The following is a 15,834-nucleotide window of genomic DNA, read 5'->3' on the forward strand; positions in this document are numbered from 1 at the left end:
GCAGTTTGAATCCACCAGCTGCTCCTTGGAAACCCTATGGGGCAGTTCTACTCTGTCCTATAGGGTCACTAACAGTCAGAATCGACTCAGGGGCAATGGGTTTGGTTTTGGTTTTAGTAACTTCTGGGCTAGGTGGGGCTGGTTAGAAAAACATCTGATGTTAATCTGGATGCTTTTGTGCCCCAGTAAAGCAGAAAAGCTACCTACACAGAAAGGTTTTTTGTTACGGTAAACCAAAGACAAAAGGAGTATTGTGAAACAAGGAGGACATAAGCACCACTAGCTACTATTAAGAATGTCTTGGTCTCTGACATACCTAATCCTTTGGGTTCTAAAAGAGACTTGATAACTGTTTTTTAATGCAACTTATTTTCAATGTCATTGAATGTCTCCATTTTAAAATAAAATTTTAACTGTTTTAAAAAATTTACAGATTTTCTGATTTGAAAAAATTTTAGAATCTCTACCTTCATAAATCCAGTCAGTTATTCCATTATATATTACATCTTCTTTTCCATTCCAGGTAATCCTCTGACTTGGTAAATTTGGTTCATTTTTAACATAAACATCATTGTTCCAAACGTATGCCTAGAAGCACAGAAAAAAAAGGTTGGTATCAATAATAACATGTAATAATATATTTTATCCTGAAGTTTTTAAGAATATTTATCAATAATTTTATCCTAAAACAAATTGGTATGCAAGTATAATTATTACCATAGGCTAGATACTCAATTTGAGTACAATGAAGAATATTCACTCCTTCCCTCCCATTCTTAAATTATAATTTTACATATTGTAACCAAAAAATAATCCTAAAAACATTCTAAGAAGAAGCTTGAAACTACCACTATTTAGATGCTAACGTGTGTGAGAAAACCTAGAAGACTGACCACTTCTATAGGATGATGTTGTTAGTTGCTGCTGAGTCAAATTTGACTCACGGCAACCCTATGTGTGTAGAGTAGAACTGCTCCATAGGGTTTTCAACGCTGCGACCTTTCAGAAGCAGATCCCCAGGGCTGTCTTGCCAGGCAATGCTGGATGGATTCGAACCACCAACTTTTCACCTAGTAGTCGAGCACTTAACCGTTTGTGCCACTGTACACTGTGTACTTCTTTCTGGGTGAGGGTGAGTAGAGGGAGTACCATTGCATGCTGGGAAGGAGAAGTTCAACTGCAGATAAACAGTCCATCTTCCTGTTAGATTCTTTTGGACTTCTGATATTCTCCTAGCACTAGAAAGCAGGAAGATATATCTACAGTGACAGAGGAGATCACAGAACTAGCAGAAGGCAGCTGTGACTCTTAAAAATATCTAAGTACAATAGGTCATTCGAATTTAAGAGCTTAATGAGCATTTTCCCAGTGAATAAACAATTCTTAAATAGTAGATCAGAAACTTTCAGAAGTTGTATTTGTTGAGTTGGGCTAATAAGATATTATCTTGAGCAATAACACTGTATTTTATAGTGAATTACTGACTCCCTAAAATGACAGTTTGCTGTCAGGGTTAGTAGCTTCCACGTATGAAAGATCTGAGCCAATATTTTTCTGACACCAGGAAACACTCACTAACCAATTTATGACCCTCTGGTGACCATGTGATCCACTGTGTGCTGTTTGGAATTCTCTCATCTGTAATCAGCTGCCTGAAAAAAAGATAAAAGAAAAGATGCATGACCTAAAGAATAAATCACATGAGATTTTCTTTCTTTTTTTTTATTAGATGAGAAAAACCTAATAGGTTTTATGGGGAAGTCACTGACCTTTTATTTAAATCATAAATGTCATATGAAGCTGTGTAGGAATGCCTCCATTGCTACAAAAGAAAACAGAAATTTCAGGCTTCTATGATTCTTGAGAGTTTTTTGGTCAGCAGCTGACCACTTGCTGTAAGAACTCAAAATGAGAGATAAAGTGATATTTCATTGTATAAGTCTCAAATCTTATCACATCTCACAATTCCCTATCTAGAATACTAAAATTTTGGTGTTAGAAGGTATCTTAGAGATCATACAGTACAAACTCCTCTGGACGTCATCTATAACCTAGTTCTGGCATCACCTCCTCCAAGAAGCCTTTGCAGATCCTCCAGTGAGCTGAAATGCCAGTTTCTATGCAGATATTATTCCAAGCACATATCACGGTATGTTAAATTCACCTGTTTAGGAAAATGCAAATTTTCACTTTCTACTTATCTTACTGGCAAAACATTTCTACATTACCACCAACAATCTATAATTCGATTGTTGGTAGTGATGGGGAAAATAGTTATCTTTAGTACATTGCTGATGAAAATGTAAAGAGTTATACAATTTTTGAATTAAAACTCACATATTATCAATATTTTAAACAATTGCAAGAAGCTACAGGAAAAGAAAACTAAATCCAAAGAAAGTAGAAGAAAATAAATAATAAAGATAAGGGCATCAACCAAATAGAAAACATACCATACAGAAAGATCAACAAAGCCAAAAGTTTGGTTTTTTGAAAACACTAATAAAATTGCTAATATAGCAAGATTGAGCAGGAAAAAAAGCAGAAATGACTAATCAGAAATGAAAAATGTAACGTTACAACAGACTGTATGGACATTAAAAATTATCAGAGGATATTATAAACAATTTTGTCAATAAATTTTAAAAAATAGAGAAAAGGACCAATGCCTTTAGAAACAATTTATCAAAACTGAGACATAGTAAATAGATGGAAATGCCTCCATTTTCATTGATCAGAAGTCAAAATATTATAAAGATGTCCCATATTCCCAAATTGATCTATAGATTCAATGCAAATCCAACCAAAATATCATTTTCCAGTTTATACAGAAATGCAGTGGTCAAATAGAGACAGGGCAATTTTAAAGAGGAATAAACTGGAAGAGTTATACAACCATTTTCTGAAGAGCTGTTTAGCTAGTATAATTAAGACAATGTAGTTTTGGAGCAAGGTAGCCAATTAGCCTAGTGAGACAGATGAAAGAGTCCAAACACACACACACACATATATGACAAAGGTACCACTTCTGTGTAATGGACAAAGAATAGTTTTTTTATTAAGTGGTGCTTGGTCAATTAGATATCCATATCCAATACCTCACACCATGAATAAAAAAAGAATCATTTTCCAATTAATCAAAAACCTAAATGTGAAAGGCAAAACAATAACACTTCTCGAAGATAACATATGAGAAATATCTGCATAACCCTGGAGTAACAGAGATTTCTTAAACTCGACACAAAAAGCCCTAGCCATAAAGGAGAAAAAATAATAATAAATTGGATATCATTAAACTCAAGGGCTTCTGTTTATCAAAAGCACCATTAAGATAGTGAAAAAGCAGCACAGAAAGTGAGAGAAGATATTAGCAATATATATAACTAATAAAGACATATCCAAAATATGTAAAGAACCCTTGTAAATCAATAAGAAAAAGAAAATCCAATAGAAAAATGGGTAAAAATTTGACCCGGTATTTCCTGAGTTGGAACTGACTCGATGGCACTGACAACAACTTCACTAAAGAAAATCCCAAATGACTAATAATATGGCAAGATGCTCAACTTTATTAGTCATCAGGGAAAAGCAAGTTAAAACCAAAATGAGACACCACTACTTAGCCAATAGAATGGCTAAAATTAAAGCAAACCAACTAATTAACAATACTAAATATTGCCAAGTAGAGCAAATGAATACTCATACACTATTGGTGAAAGTGTAATATGATAAGACCACTATGAAAAACTGTGAGGCAGTGTATATTAAAGCTAAACACACATGTAAAACTAAACAAATATACACCCTGTAGCTGTTGTTGGGTGCCTTTGACTTATAGGGTCTTCTTGGCTGCAATCTTTACATAGGAGCCCTGGTGGTGCAATGGTTAAGCACTTGGCTAATAAATGGAAGGTTGGTGGTTCAAACCCACCAACTGCTCTGTGGGAGAAAGAAGAGGCAATCTCCTTCTGTAATGATTATAGCCTATGGGGCTATAACCCTATGGGGCAGTTCTATTTTGTCCTACAGGGTTGCTATGAGTTGGAATTGACTTGTTTTATTTTGTTTTGGTTTGATTTTTAATCTTTACAAAAGCAGATTGCCAGGTCTTTTTCCAGTAGAGCCTCTGGGTGGGTTCAAACTGCTAACCTTATAGTTAGCAGCTGGGTGTTTAACCATTGCACCACCAGGGCTCCTAAATATACCCTATGACCCAGCAATTCCACTACTAGGTATATAGCCAACAGAAATGTGTATATACATGCACCAAAAGACTGATTTAAGACTGTTTATAGCAGCATTACTTAGAATAACCCCAAACTCAAAACAAGTCTATCAACAATGGCATGAATAAATAAATTTTGGTAGAGTCATATAATACAGTGCTTATACAATAATGAAAAAGAATGAACTACTGCTAGAAGCTACAACATGGTGAATCTTGCAAACATAATGTTGAGCAAAAGAAGCCAAATGCAAGAGGGAGCACATACATGATTTCATTTAGGAAAAATTCATAAATGAGCAAAAGCAATCTGTGATTATAGAAGTTAATGCACTTGTTAGCTTTGGGAGGTTAATGAGTAAAAGGAGGCAGGGAAGTTTTCTTGGGACTGGTTATGTTTTAAATCTGCATGTAGACTCACAGGTGTATTTATTTGTAAAAATTCATAGAGCCATAAACTTAGTATTTTTGTACTTTTCGTCAATACTTCAGGATATAAATTTATTGCGACACTGTCCACAGTAAGAAACACAAAACTGAAAACAAAGTGAATGTCCATTATTAGGGGATTGGCTGAATAAATAATGATATATCAACACCATGGAATATTATACAGCTATTGAAAATGAATTAGAGCTATACTACATGGCTTAGAGAAAGTTCCACAAGGTGTCATTGAGTAACAAAAGCAATTTAAGAAAAAGTATATAAAATATGATTCCTTTTTACAGAACAAGCAATAAGTAAAAAGAATCCCTATATGTACTGTCACAAAATTATATGAATAAGGAGAAAAATATAAAACATGGAGGGATACACAGTAGACTCTTAACATGGGATAACTGGGGTACATATGAGAAGTAGGGAGTCACACAAAAAGGAGAGAAAAGACTGCAGATTAAAAATGGGTATATGATCGCTATTTGCATGATAGAAAATTGTATTCATATGTGGATGCATGTATAAATTAAATAAAGATATTTTAGCAGAAATTACTTGTCTGTTGTCTATCTTCCCTACTATACTACTGTAAACTCCTAGAGGTAGGAGATTGTATTTTATTCAGCTTTAAATACTGGTCCAGTGCAAACCATATAGTAGCTATTGAAGAAACAAATAAAATTTCAAATTTATATTTTTATTTACCGGTGAAGATGAAATAGATGAAACAGGTGGCCCAAGGTACCCATCTCTAAAATGACAGAGCAGGGACACAAAGCCAGGGTTCCTAACACTGAAGAATTCTTCCCACTAGTCGTTTCTTGTCTTCCTACTCTCTCATGTCAACACCTATTTATTAAGCTCCTAGTTTTTGAAAGTCATAGATTTCTCTCCTGATTCCTAGATTATTTTGACACACCTCATGCTTGTTGCAGGACAACCTCTGAGTCTGGCTAGCGCCCAAAGCTGTGGTGCAGGTTAAATACATAAACAGGCTTAAAAGGAAATCCAAGATATTTGGTGTGTTCACTTCATCTTTTGAAAAAGACTCATCAATCTACTTACAGTCTATAAAAATTGGCAGCTATCATATGTCAGGCATTAATGGATAAGACAGGGTCCCTCTCTTTCAGGAGCTTATAGTTGAATGGGCGATATGGACAAGTAAACTACAATACAAGAATCACAATAGGGTGTATGCCAAGAAATATAATAAAGGTGGGTGGGGAGAGGCAGGGATTATCATCTAGGCCTAAGGGAAGGTTTAAGGAATAGGTGATATTTGAGCTGAGTTTCAGTGGCAGAGGACTGGGCAGAGAAAGCCTTGTAGCAGAGAGAAATATGAAGCATAAAGATAGGAAAGATCCTATTTAGGAGCACAATCTTTGGAGTCCCATAACCTAGATTCAAGTCTCCACTGTGTTATATAAGGCAACTTTCTAAGTTTGAATTTTCTCTTCAGGAAAGTGGGAGGTAATAATGGCAATGGTCTCAGATGCATCAGAATGCACGTGAAGTGTTTAGCAGGGTTCCTGGAACATTTTAAACATATAATAGATGATAGCAGCCATTATTATTATCTCTAGAGCATTCGGCAGAAGCCGTTGTGGCATAGTGGTTAAGTGTTCGGCTGCTAACTGAAAGGTGGCTGTTGGAACTCATCCGCCACTCCACGGGAGAAAGATGTAGAAGTCTGCTTCCATAAAGATTATAGCCTTGGAAACCCTATGGGGCAGTTCTACTCTGTCCGATAGGGTTGCTATGAGTCAGAATTGACTCAATGGCAATGGGTTAGAGCATTCGGCATTGAGTGAAGATACTAGGTGAGCATCCATACCAGAATGTAATGATACTCCTTCACTTATTCCCTCACTTGCTTATTTATTTATTTGTAGCCACAATTCAGAAGTAACCATTGATAATTCTGGATGTACTAACTCAGTCATGAAGAAGTCATGTAGTAGGATCTAAAGAACACCAGATAGTGGATCTCCAAGGAAATATAATAAAATTGGTTTTGTTTTTTTAATTTTTGTCTGGATACGTTTTTTGAGGGTTGGTTAGTCAACATGTTTATGCTTTACAGATACCCTGGGAGGTAATAATGAAAACAGAAGATACAGTTCTTTGCTCTCAATAATCTTGCACTTTAATGCTTCAAAGTAAAACATAGATTCTTTTAATAGGCATTTTTGAGCATCTGCTATGTGACATTGTCCTAGGTGCTAAAGGTACATAAGTGAGTCAAACACAGGAAACATTCTTGTAGAAAAGACAGGCAAAAAACTAGTAAGGAAATGAACATAATTTCACAGAAATGTTATGAAGAAACAAAAATAGGCTAATAGGATACAGAGTGGCAGGTAGGGGTACGGGTGGAGCTGATAAAGTGATCCAAGAAAGCCTGGACCTGAATTAATAAAAAGGAGAGAGTCTTGTAAAGATCAGGGAAGAAGGTTCCAGAAGGATGCAATTACAAATGCCTTTGCCTTTAGGTGGACATGAGGATAATGCTTGAAGGAAAGAAAAAAAAAGTCGTGCATGTGCAGCAGAAGTTGTCAACCTTGGGAAGCTGTATATCGATCTGCGCTGGTCCCCACTCACAGCTGTGCTGAGTTAATTGGTTTGATGGACTACAGGCATCTGTATTTTTTAAAAACTTCCCCCAGACGATTCTAAGGCAGGTAGAGGTGAGAACCATTGGTCAAGCATGGTGCTTGCAGGAGAGAGAGAGTGATAGGAGATGGATCCAGAGGGGCAGACTGGGGTCCAATCACACAGGCCTCCGAGGAGGCCACAGTTAAGAGTTTGTGTTTCATTCTAGGTGAGCTACTAGAGGATTTAAGCATAGAAGTGATGTAACCTAACCTAGGTTTTAAAAGGATCATTTGGGGTATGGTTTGAAGCAAGACTATTAGGAGGGAGGGGGCAGAGCGAAGACAACAAAAGTAATTAAAGACACAAGTGAACACCGGCGACACAATAAATACAAATCACCAACGGTGGTTGTTCAAGGAAGGTCTACAGGATGAAATATATCAATTAGTACACATCAAATGGCACTTATCTAACCTGGTTAAATAGTAAATTGAGGTAACATTTACCTTTCTGCTTCCACTTTGACCTCTAAGTCTTGATATGTCAAAGTCTTTAATGGGGACAACAGTTATACAGTGGATGTCAACCCTGGTTGCTCATTAGACTCATCTATAGCATTAATTAAAAATACTGAGGATAGCCTCACCCTTCTCCTTCAACTTCAATTTACTGATCTAGTGATTGAACCTGGACAATGGGAATTTTTTAAGCTCCTCAAGTGATAACAGTAAGAACCACTGAATTAAACAAATAATCTATTAATGGGAACAGATGTGAAACCTGACATAGAACTCTGAATTGTGTATAGTTGATTGGCTTAGCGAAGATAGAGAGTCTTCACATCCAGGAAATGGAGTTCATCACAGTGAATCTAGGGTAGATACAGTTGAAAGTCACCATGCTGAGATGGTAAATGGAGTGTGAAATGGTTTGCTTGGCCTGAGTGCAGCAGCGTTATTTATCCCAGGAAAAGAAGTCAGGGGCTGGAGTCCTTAGCTTTGTATTTTGTTTTCAATGCAGAACCTCTCTCTAAGGGTTTTTGATCTCTCCTCCATTTCTTAAATCTTCAAAAACTGTTGTCAAATTTATGAAAAACCAAAAATTTGCAGTTAAAGTTATTGGCGATTTGTATCCATCCTAAATATGAAGAGGATGTGTAATTAAGCTGTAACCTTTCTGGGATGTGTTAGAATTGGAGGTTGGGCTAGATGACCGAGGGAAGCTGAGTGCTTTCAGGAGAGTGTTGATGACGCCAGTACTGAGGCCCCTCTCTTTAGAAATGGTTTGTATATGGCAGGGCCCAAAGGCAGAAGTTGTTCTAGGTCACCTTGTAGAGCGTCTTCTGGAGGATGGGAAGTTTAACTCTTTTTAAAACAAATACTTTTTGAGAGTCTTACTATTTATAAAGCTGAGGCAAAGGAAATGAGTGACTATACTACTGGATGCACAAATCTGACATAGGAACCTACTTTAAAATTATATTATAAATGCCTCTTGTAAATTTTATTGTATTAACTTGCATCATTAGTGTCTATAATATAATGTAAATTATACTTTTTAGTATTTGAAAGCACTGAAAATGAATTTCTTTTAAAACATTCTTCAGGCTTGTCTTTTATGAAGGAAAATGGCCATTCTTCCTCTAGATGCTGAATTAATGAGTTATTAGTGTATATTACTTAAATATCAATATTAAATATCCATAGACTCGAAATCAGTTATAAAATAGCATACTTATATGATTCATTAAATGTGATTGTGAGAAAGCATTTCTTTTACCTTCACATAGTTGTACTCCAAGAGAATAAACTGTCCATCAGGAGATACTGAGTAATCATTTACAGAATATCCAAGTTCATCCTGTCAATCAAAGAGAAAAAAAGAAAAACTGAAAATTCAACTGACATTATTGAGCACTTACTATGTAGAGGGTACTGTTCTAGACAAGTGACTTGTGCCTTGGGAGCTCTCAGTCTTGGAGAGGTGGCACATTCGCCCACACAAATGACTATGATGTCAGGTGATGGTGATTCGTGTTGGAGAACCAGGGAGGGAAGGATAAACTCTGAGGAAAGACAGCCATGAGGATGGGGGCTTGGAACAGAGAGGACTTTCTCAACAGGGGGAGCAGCTTGAGCAAAAACCTACAAGAGGCTAGGGTGTGCACATTTAGAAAATGGTTAAGGGTTATGCGTTACCTGGGTACAGTACAGGGTGTGCTGGATGACATGGAAGGTAAGAGTACCTAAAATTAGAACAATAGCTAGGAACTAAAATACAAGAAGTGAAGCTATGAGCTATTTTTGGCACATGGAAGTGATAGAATCAGATCTGTCTTACAAAGATACTCTGGTGACACAGTGGCTGAAATGAGAGGGGAGAGCAGAGGGGTTGCCATTAGTCCCGGACTTGAGCAACGGACCCAGTGGTCCTATTGCACAGAATGGAGATAGGGACACACAAGTTAGAGTGCTCACTACGCCAAGATTAAACAAGGTCTTAGAGCAGGACTATGCAGTGGAAATGGAAACCGAAATCTGAGAGACACAATCTGGGAGTCTGCATTGCAGAGGCGGACTTATTAGGTTTGTTGAGTGGCTAAACATAGGGGCTGACAGAGAAGAAGTCAAGGATGATTCTGCAATTTCTAGCTTGAGTGACTTGGAGAAGAATACTATTTACCAAGATTGGGGACTCAGGAAGAGGAATGAGACACTTCTGGTTTGCTAGGAGCAGAAGGGAAATCACAAGCTTAGCTTGGGATACTGAGTATAAGAGCCACATGCAAGAGCCAGCAGGCTATTGGAAATGGAGGTTTATATCTCAGGAGGAGGTTAGTGTTAAAAGTGCATATTTGAGAATTAAAGCCATAAAGGCAAGCACTGATGCTGTGGGAGTGGATGAAATTCTGTGAAGAAGAGCACGCAAAGTGAGAAGAGAGGTGAGCTAGTGAGGACAGAGGAGCCCCAAAGAGCACTTACATTTAAGAGTATGGGTAGAAGAGGAGGACTCGTCAAAGGAGACTAAAGAGGAGCCAAAGCGGGGAGCAGTTCAAGGAGAGAAAGATCCACTGTGCCATATGCTGCAGAGAGAGTCCAACAGGATGAATACTCATCATTTCAGAGGTTATGAGAAAAATCCCCAGTATTTCCCCAAAGCATGAATTAATTATGTGATGAAACATACAAATGTACTGTTCCTCAAGAAAATAGAGCTGTTTCCATATTCAGCATTGAATAGCAAGATATTATTATCTTGTTTGTAGAGATATTCATGATCTAAAGAGAGAAAAAGGCAAGATCAATATTGCGAGTTGCTATTAAACATCTTCAAAAGCTAAAAACTATGCAATAAAAAGTTCAGATTTAAGTTCACACAGACACTAAATAAGCATTTCTAAAGTGGAAAAACATTAAGTGAAGATTATTACACTAATGTACATTGATTTCTCCATCATTGTTGTCAAGGTTTCAATTCGCATTTAACTTTTCATAGTACCTAACAAAGAAATAGGAGCCCTGTTGTCCAACAGTTAAGCACTCAGCTGGTAACCAAATGGCCTCAGTCTAGGAGGTGGCACCCAGGGGCTCCTCAGGAGAAAGACCTGGTGATCTGCTGCCAGGAAGATTACAGCCTAGAAAACTTTGTCGGGTAGTTCTACTCTGTTACATGGGGTAGGTATGAGTCAAATTCATCTCCACAGCACCTAACAACAGCATCAAAGAGATACTAAGCTTAGCTTTCTTTCTGTCTTCTCCCCCTTCACACTCTTAAATAGTGAAAAACACTCTCTCATAAGGCCTTAAAGAACAAAGATATCATCTTCTGAAAGCCATAAAATTTCCTCACAACCTAACTAGAATAAACATAAGCATAAAAATCTGCACACACCCTCCTTCCCCAAATTCTTACCTGCTATCCACCGTAAGGAGTAGCCCTTCATTCTAAAAGTATTTTTTAAATAATCAGTTAAAGTATAAGTTCTGCGACTGTCAGCTGCAGCATCATCTGCTGGGTGAAAAAAAGAACCAAATGTTCAGTATGATGGAATAAATGAAGTTTCAGATAGAATAAATAAACTAATCTCTACAATACATGCTGATCACAAAATGCAGAAACACACTCACAAAATGCAAGACACACCTTGAAAGATTTCAGACTACGAGGACAGAGTAAAAATGCATTTAACTGTTAAAGTGTATCTGAGCATGTGTCTCTTTCAGGCTGTTATATTTGTGATACATTAAAACCAGTTCCAATTCTGATCAAAGATTCTACACAAGAATCCTAATCTAAAGGGGGAAATACAGTACAGAATTTCAAATTCTCATGGGCTCCAGACTTTCTGGAGCCATAGAGGCTAGATAAATCCCTGAAACTACGCCCTAAAATAATCTTTAAACCTAAACCTTAAACCAAAAATATCCCCTGAAGTCTTCTTAAAACCAAACAGTAGTTTAGCTTAACTAGTAAAAAAAGAACTATCTAGATGAGATCAAATTGACAACAGCAACTTGAAACATTAGAAAGGAACCTTAGGGGGCAGTGAGTTTATGTTAACGGGGGTGGGGGTGGGGCTCAGAAGAGGAGGGGAAGAATGGTTGCACAACTTGAAGAAAGTAACCAATGTCAGTGAATTGTACATGTAGAAACTCTTGAATTGGTGTCTGTTTTGTTGTGTATGTTCTCAACAACAACAACAAAATAAATATAATTGAAAGAAAGAAAAAAAAAAGTCCTAATTGCAGACTATAAAATTCTTACATAGAAGATACCTGTATATTAGAGAATTGGAGGTTGGAGGATACCTTGAAAATATTTGCAGATTAAAAGCTTATTAAAGTCCTGGAAAAAAAAAAAGGAAGAAAGAAATGTAGCAATTTGGTAAAACCAGCCCTTGGACTTACTGACTTTCAAACAAGAAGTAAAACCTTGTGCTAAGAAAATATTACTTCAAACTCATATTAAAGATAAAACCAAAAACCAAATCTGTTGCCCTCGAGTTGATCCCAACTCATAGTGACCCTATAGGACAGAGTAGAACTGCCTCACAGGGTTTCCTAAGCTATAATCTTGACGGAAGCAGACTGCCACATCTTTTTTCCTCAGAGCAGCTGGGGGCTTTGAACCGCCAACCTTTCAGTTAGCAGCCAAGTGCTTAACCACTGCACCACAAGGGCTCCTTATAAAGTGAGTACTACCTGAAAAATACCATTGACAATATATACCCTGCTATTAAGAGCTTTTCATCTAGAAAAGACATAAAACACATCCCAAAATTAGTACAATTCAAGGAATAAATGGTATAGACATTCACAGTTCTAAAATCTGCTGATGGATAGATACAGACAGGTAGATAGATAGGTAGATAGACAGATAGATAGATAGATAGACCTGTATCCTTTCACCATACTTATTCAATCTGTATGCTGAACAAATAATCCAAGAAAATTGGACTACATGAACACGTCAAAAAAAAAAGAATATTACAGACCAATATCTCTCATGAATATAGATACAAAAATTGTTAACAAAATTCTAGCCAACAGATTTCAGCATCATATCAGTATTGGAGGAAGACTAATTAAGAACTGCGATATGCAGATGACATAACCTTGCTTGCTGGAAGTGAAGAGGACTTGAAGCACTTACTGATGAGGATCAAAGACCACAGCCTTCAGTATGGATTACACCTCAACATAAAGAAAACAAAAATCCTCACAACTGGAACAATAAGCAACATCATGATAAACAGAGAAAAGATTGAACTTGTCAAGGATTTCATTTTACTTGGATCCACAATCAACATCCATGGAAACAGCAGCCAAGAAATCAAAAGATGCATTGCATTGGGCAAATCTGCTGCAAAAGATCTCTTAAAAGTGTTAAAAAAGCAAAGATGTCACCTTGAGGACTAAGGTGTGCCTGAGCTAAGCCATGGTGTTTTCAATTGCCTTATATGCTTACGAAAGCTGGACAATGAATAAGGAAGACAGAAGAATTGATACCTTTGAATTATGGTGTTGACAAAGAATATTGAACATATTATGAACTTCCAGAAGAATGAACAAATCTGTCTTGGAAGAAGTACAGTCAGAATGATTCTTAGAAGCGAGGATAGTGAGACATCGTGTCACATACTTTGGGCATGTTATCAGGAGGGACCATTCCCTGGAGAAGGATATCATGCTGGGTAAAGTAGAGGGTCAGTGAAAAAGAGGAAGACCCTCAACGAAATGGACTGACACAGTGGCTGCAACAACAGGCTCAAACACAGCAACAATTGTGAGGATGGTTCAGGACTGGGCAACTTTTTATTCTGCTGTGCATGGGAGTGCTAAGAGTCGGAATTGACTCAGTGGTACCTAACAACAACAGACCTACATACAACGATAACTAATACACACACACATACAACATACACATGATAAAAAGTTGATTCCAACTCATAGCAACCGTATAGGACAGAGCAGAGCTGCCCCATAAGGTTTCCAAGGAGCGCCTGGTGGATTCAAACTGCAGATCTTTTGGTTAGAAGCCTTAGCTTTTAACCACTACGCCACCAGGGGTTCAGTATATATATATGATATATGTCTGTGTATACATATCTATATCATATATATGTAGGAGCCCTGGTTGTGAAGTGGTTAAGCACTTGGCTGCTAACCAAAAAGTTCGGCGATTTGAACCTGCCAGCCGCTCCACAGGAGGAAGATGTGGCAGTCTGCTCCCATAAAGATTACAGCCTTGGAAACCCTGTGGAGCAGTTCTACTCTGTCCTATAGGGTCGCTATGAGTCCGAATCAATTTGACAGCAAACAACAACAACATACACATATGTACACATATATTATAGAACAGACATAGCAATGTAATACATCTATCACTGACTCTCTTGATTTTTTACGAAGGGAACTAACTGAATGTCTGTAATAGATTTGATACACTGTTATCTCATTTAGATGCTATCTCATTTAAGATTATTGCCCGAGTTTTTCAGGTCAGCACAATTTACATTTGGAAAACTGAAGCAGAATTCCCCGTGATATCTCCTGCTGCCCAGGGTACTGCACTTCTGGTTCATGATGTGTTCTTTGCTGAGCATTTATAACACTTCTAACTTTCTCAGGGAGCGCTGGTGGCGCAGTGGTTAAGAGCTCGGCTGCTAACCAAACGGCCAGCAGTTCAAATCCACCAGCCGCTCTTTGGAAACCCCACCAGGCAGTTCTACTCTGTCCTGTAGGGTTGCTGTGAGTCAGAATGGACTGGACGCAACAGGTTTGGTTTTTGGTTGTTTTTTTTTTTCACCTCCTCAGACATTGCTGGGCTCATTCTTTAATCAGTCTATCGCTTTTTTAAATGCATCATCTCTACCGTGTATGGGCTCCCTTCTGCTCATTATGGACGCTGCGTGAATTTGACCCACCCATTGATGTTCTGGATACTAAAGCTGATGTCACACTCTTGCTATGGCCAAGGATATCCCTGTAAGGTCCACACCTACCTTGGCTTGTGTTAAGCTCTATCAGCTGCTTCACAATGACCCTGCAGCCCTATTTCCCTGTATTGGCTACCCAGTCCCAAAGCAGCCTGATAAATTGGAGCAAGGAATGCAACAAATGTTTCTTGGTTTTCGCCTTGCTATTTGATAAGCAGGGCACATTGGAAGACAGTTTTGAAACATCTAGATGAGTAAGTTCTGTGAGACGTGAGTGCCAAGTCCAGGTTTTGACCTTTAGCAAGTTTGTACTTTGCTGCCAAGTTACATCCTAGTCTGTCAAACTCTTATAGGACATGCTCACTTTTCTTCTTCCTTGTCTACTTGCTCATTGACAGGGCACTGCTGCAGCAACAGATGAAGGTCTTTGGCTGCTGGTGTAGTTCTCTTGGTACGGCCTGGGACATGTCGTTCATTTGACTTATCAGCTCAAAGCGTTTTGCTAGCCAAGTAAAGCAGCTAATCATATGTTACCCATCAGCTTATACAGAAACTCTTAGATTTGAACCTCCTTTAATTTAAAAAACAAAAGAAAGAAAGAAAGGTTGACAATCTTACGTTTTACTTCTTTGGTGAGAGCAATTATTAGGCTGAACCACATGCAAATAACATTTTTATCAGTCAAAAGCAGTAGAATTTATACTGTTTGCACTGAAAATGGTTGAACCTAATAATAAATTCTCATCAAAGTCCTATCTCAATGGATTCTTGCTGTAAAATCAAAATCATTTCTGAATAAAAGGACTTCCAGAACAGTAAGATCCAAATAAGAGTAGTATAGTTCTACAGAATGTTCTTGCTTTGGCCAAGTGTTGCTTTATAACTACAGGAAATTTTGAATGTTTTTATACTTATTCAGAGTAAAATTTTGGAAGTCTGTATTCAATGCTGATATATAATATTTTCACTTCAAAAAGATAATCTGACTTCCGGCAAAATGGTGCTCTAGGCAGAAGCACCACGTCGTCCCTCCACAGCAAAGATCTGAAAAACTAAGCCAAACCGAGAAAACAACAATCCTGAAACCCTGAAACATCAAATGAAGAGATAAAGAACTCAGCCAAGCACCAAA

The 15,834-nt window shown here is 37.6% G+C and overlaps 1 protein-coding gene across 9 annotated transcripts in view; it reads right to left on the minus strand.

Moving 5' to 3' along the window:
• Positions 1-15,834, minus strand: part of DPP4 (dipeptidyl peptidase 4) — a 100,887-nt gene that overhangs the window by 52,984 nt on the left and 32,069 nt on the right. For 5 of the 9 annotated variants that reach the window (XM_004375425.2, XM_023730475.1, XM_023730476.1 and 2 more), the window contains 6 exons: positions 11,177-11,275; positions 10,451-10,542; positions 9,044-9,124; positions 1,770-1,822; positions 1,580-1,652; positions 468-588 (listed from right to left, as the gene is read on the minus strand). In XM_004375425.2, the coding sequence (XP_004375482.1) occupies positions 468-588; positions 1,580-1,652; positions 1,770-1,822; positions 9,044-9,124; positions 10,451-10,542; positions 11,177-11,275 (519 nt within the window). Of the gene's footprint in view, positions 1-467; positions 589-1,579; positions 1,653-1,769; positions 1,823-9,043; positions 9,125-10,450; positions 10,543-11,176; positions 11,276-12,039; positions 12,110-15,834 lie in introns of all 9 variants that reach the window. The other 4 variants (XM_023730472.1, XM_023730479.1, XM_023730478.1 and 1 more) reach the window with 3 other exon arrangements.

This window comes from Trichechus manatus, unplaced genomic scaffold, assembly GCF_000243295.1.
Source record: "Trichechus manatus latirostris isolate Lorelei unplaced genomic scaffold, TriManLat1.0 scaffold00036, whole genome shotgun sequence".
NCBI lineage: Eukaryota > Metazoa > Chordata > Mammalia > Sirenia > Trichechidae > Trichechus > Trichechus manatus.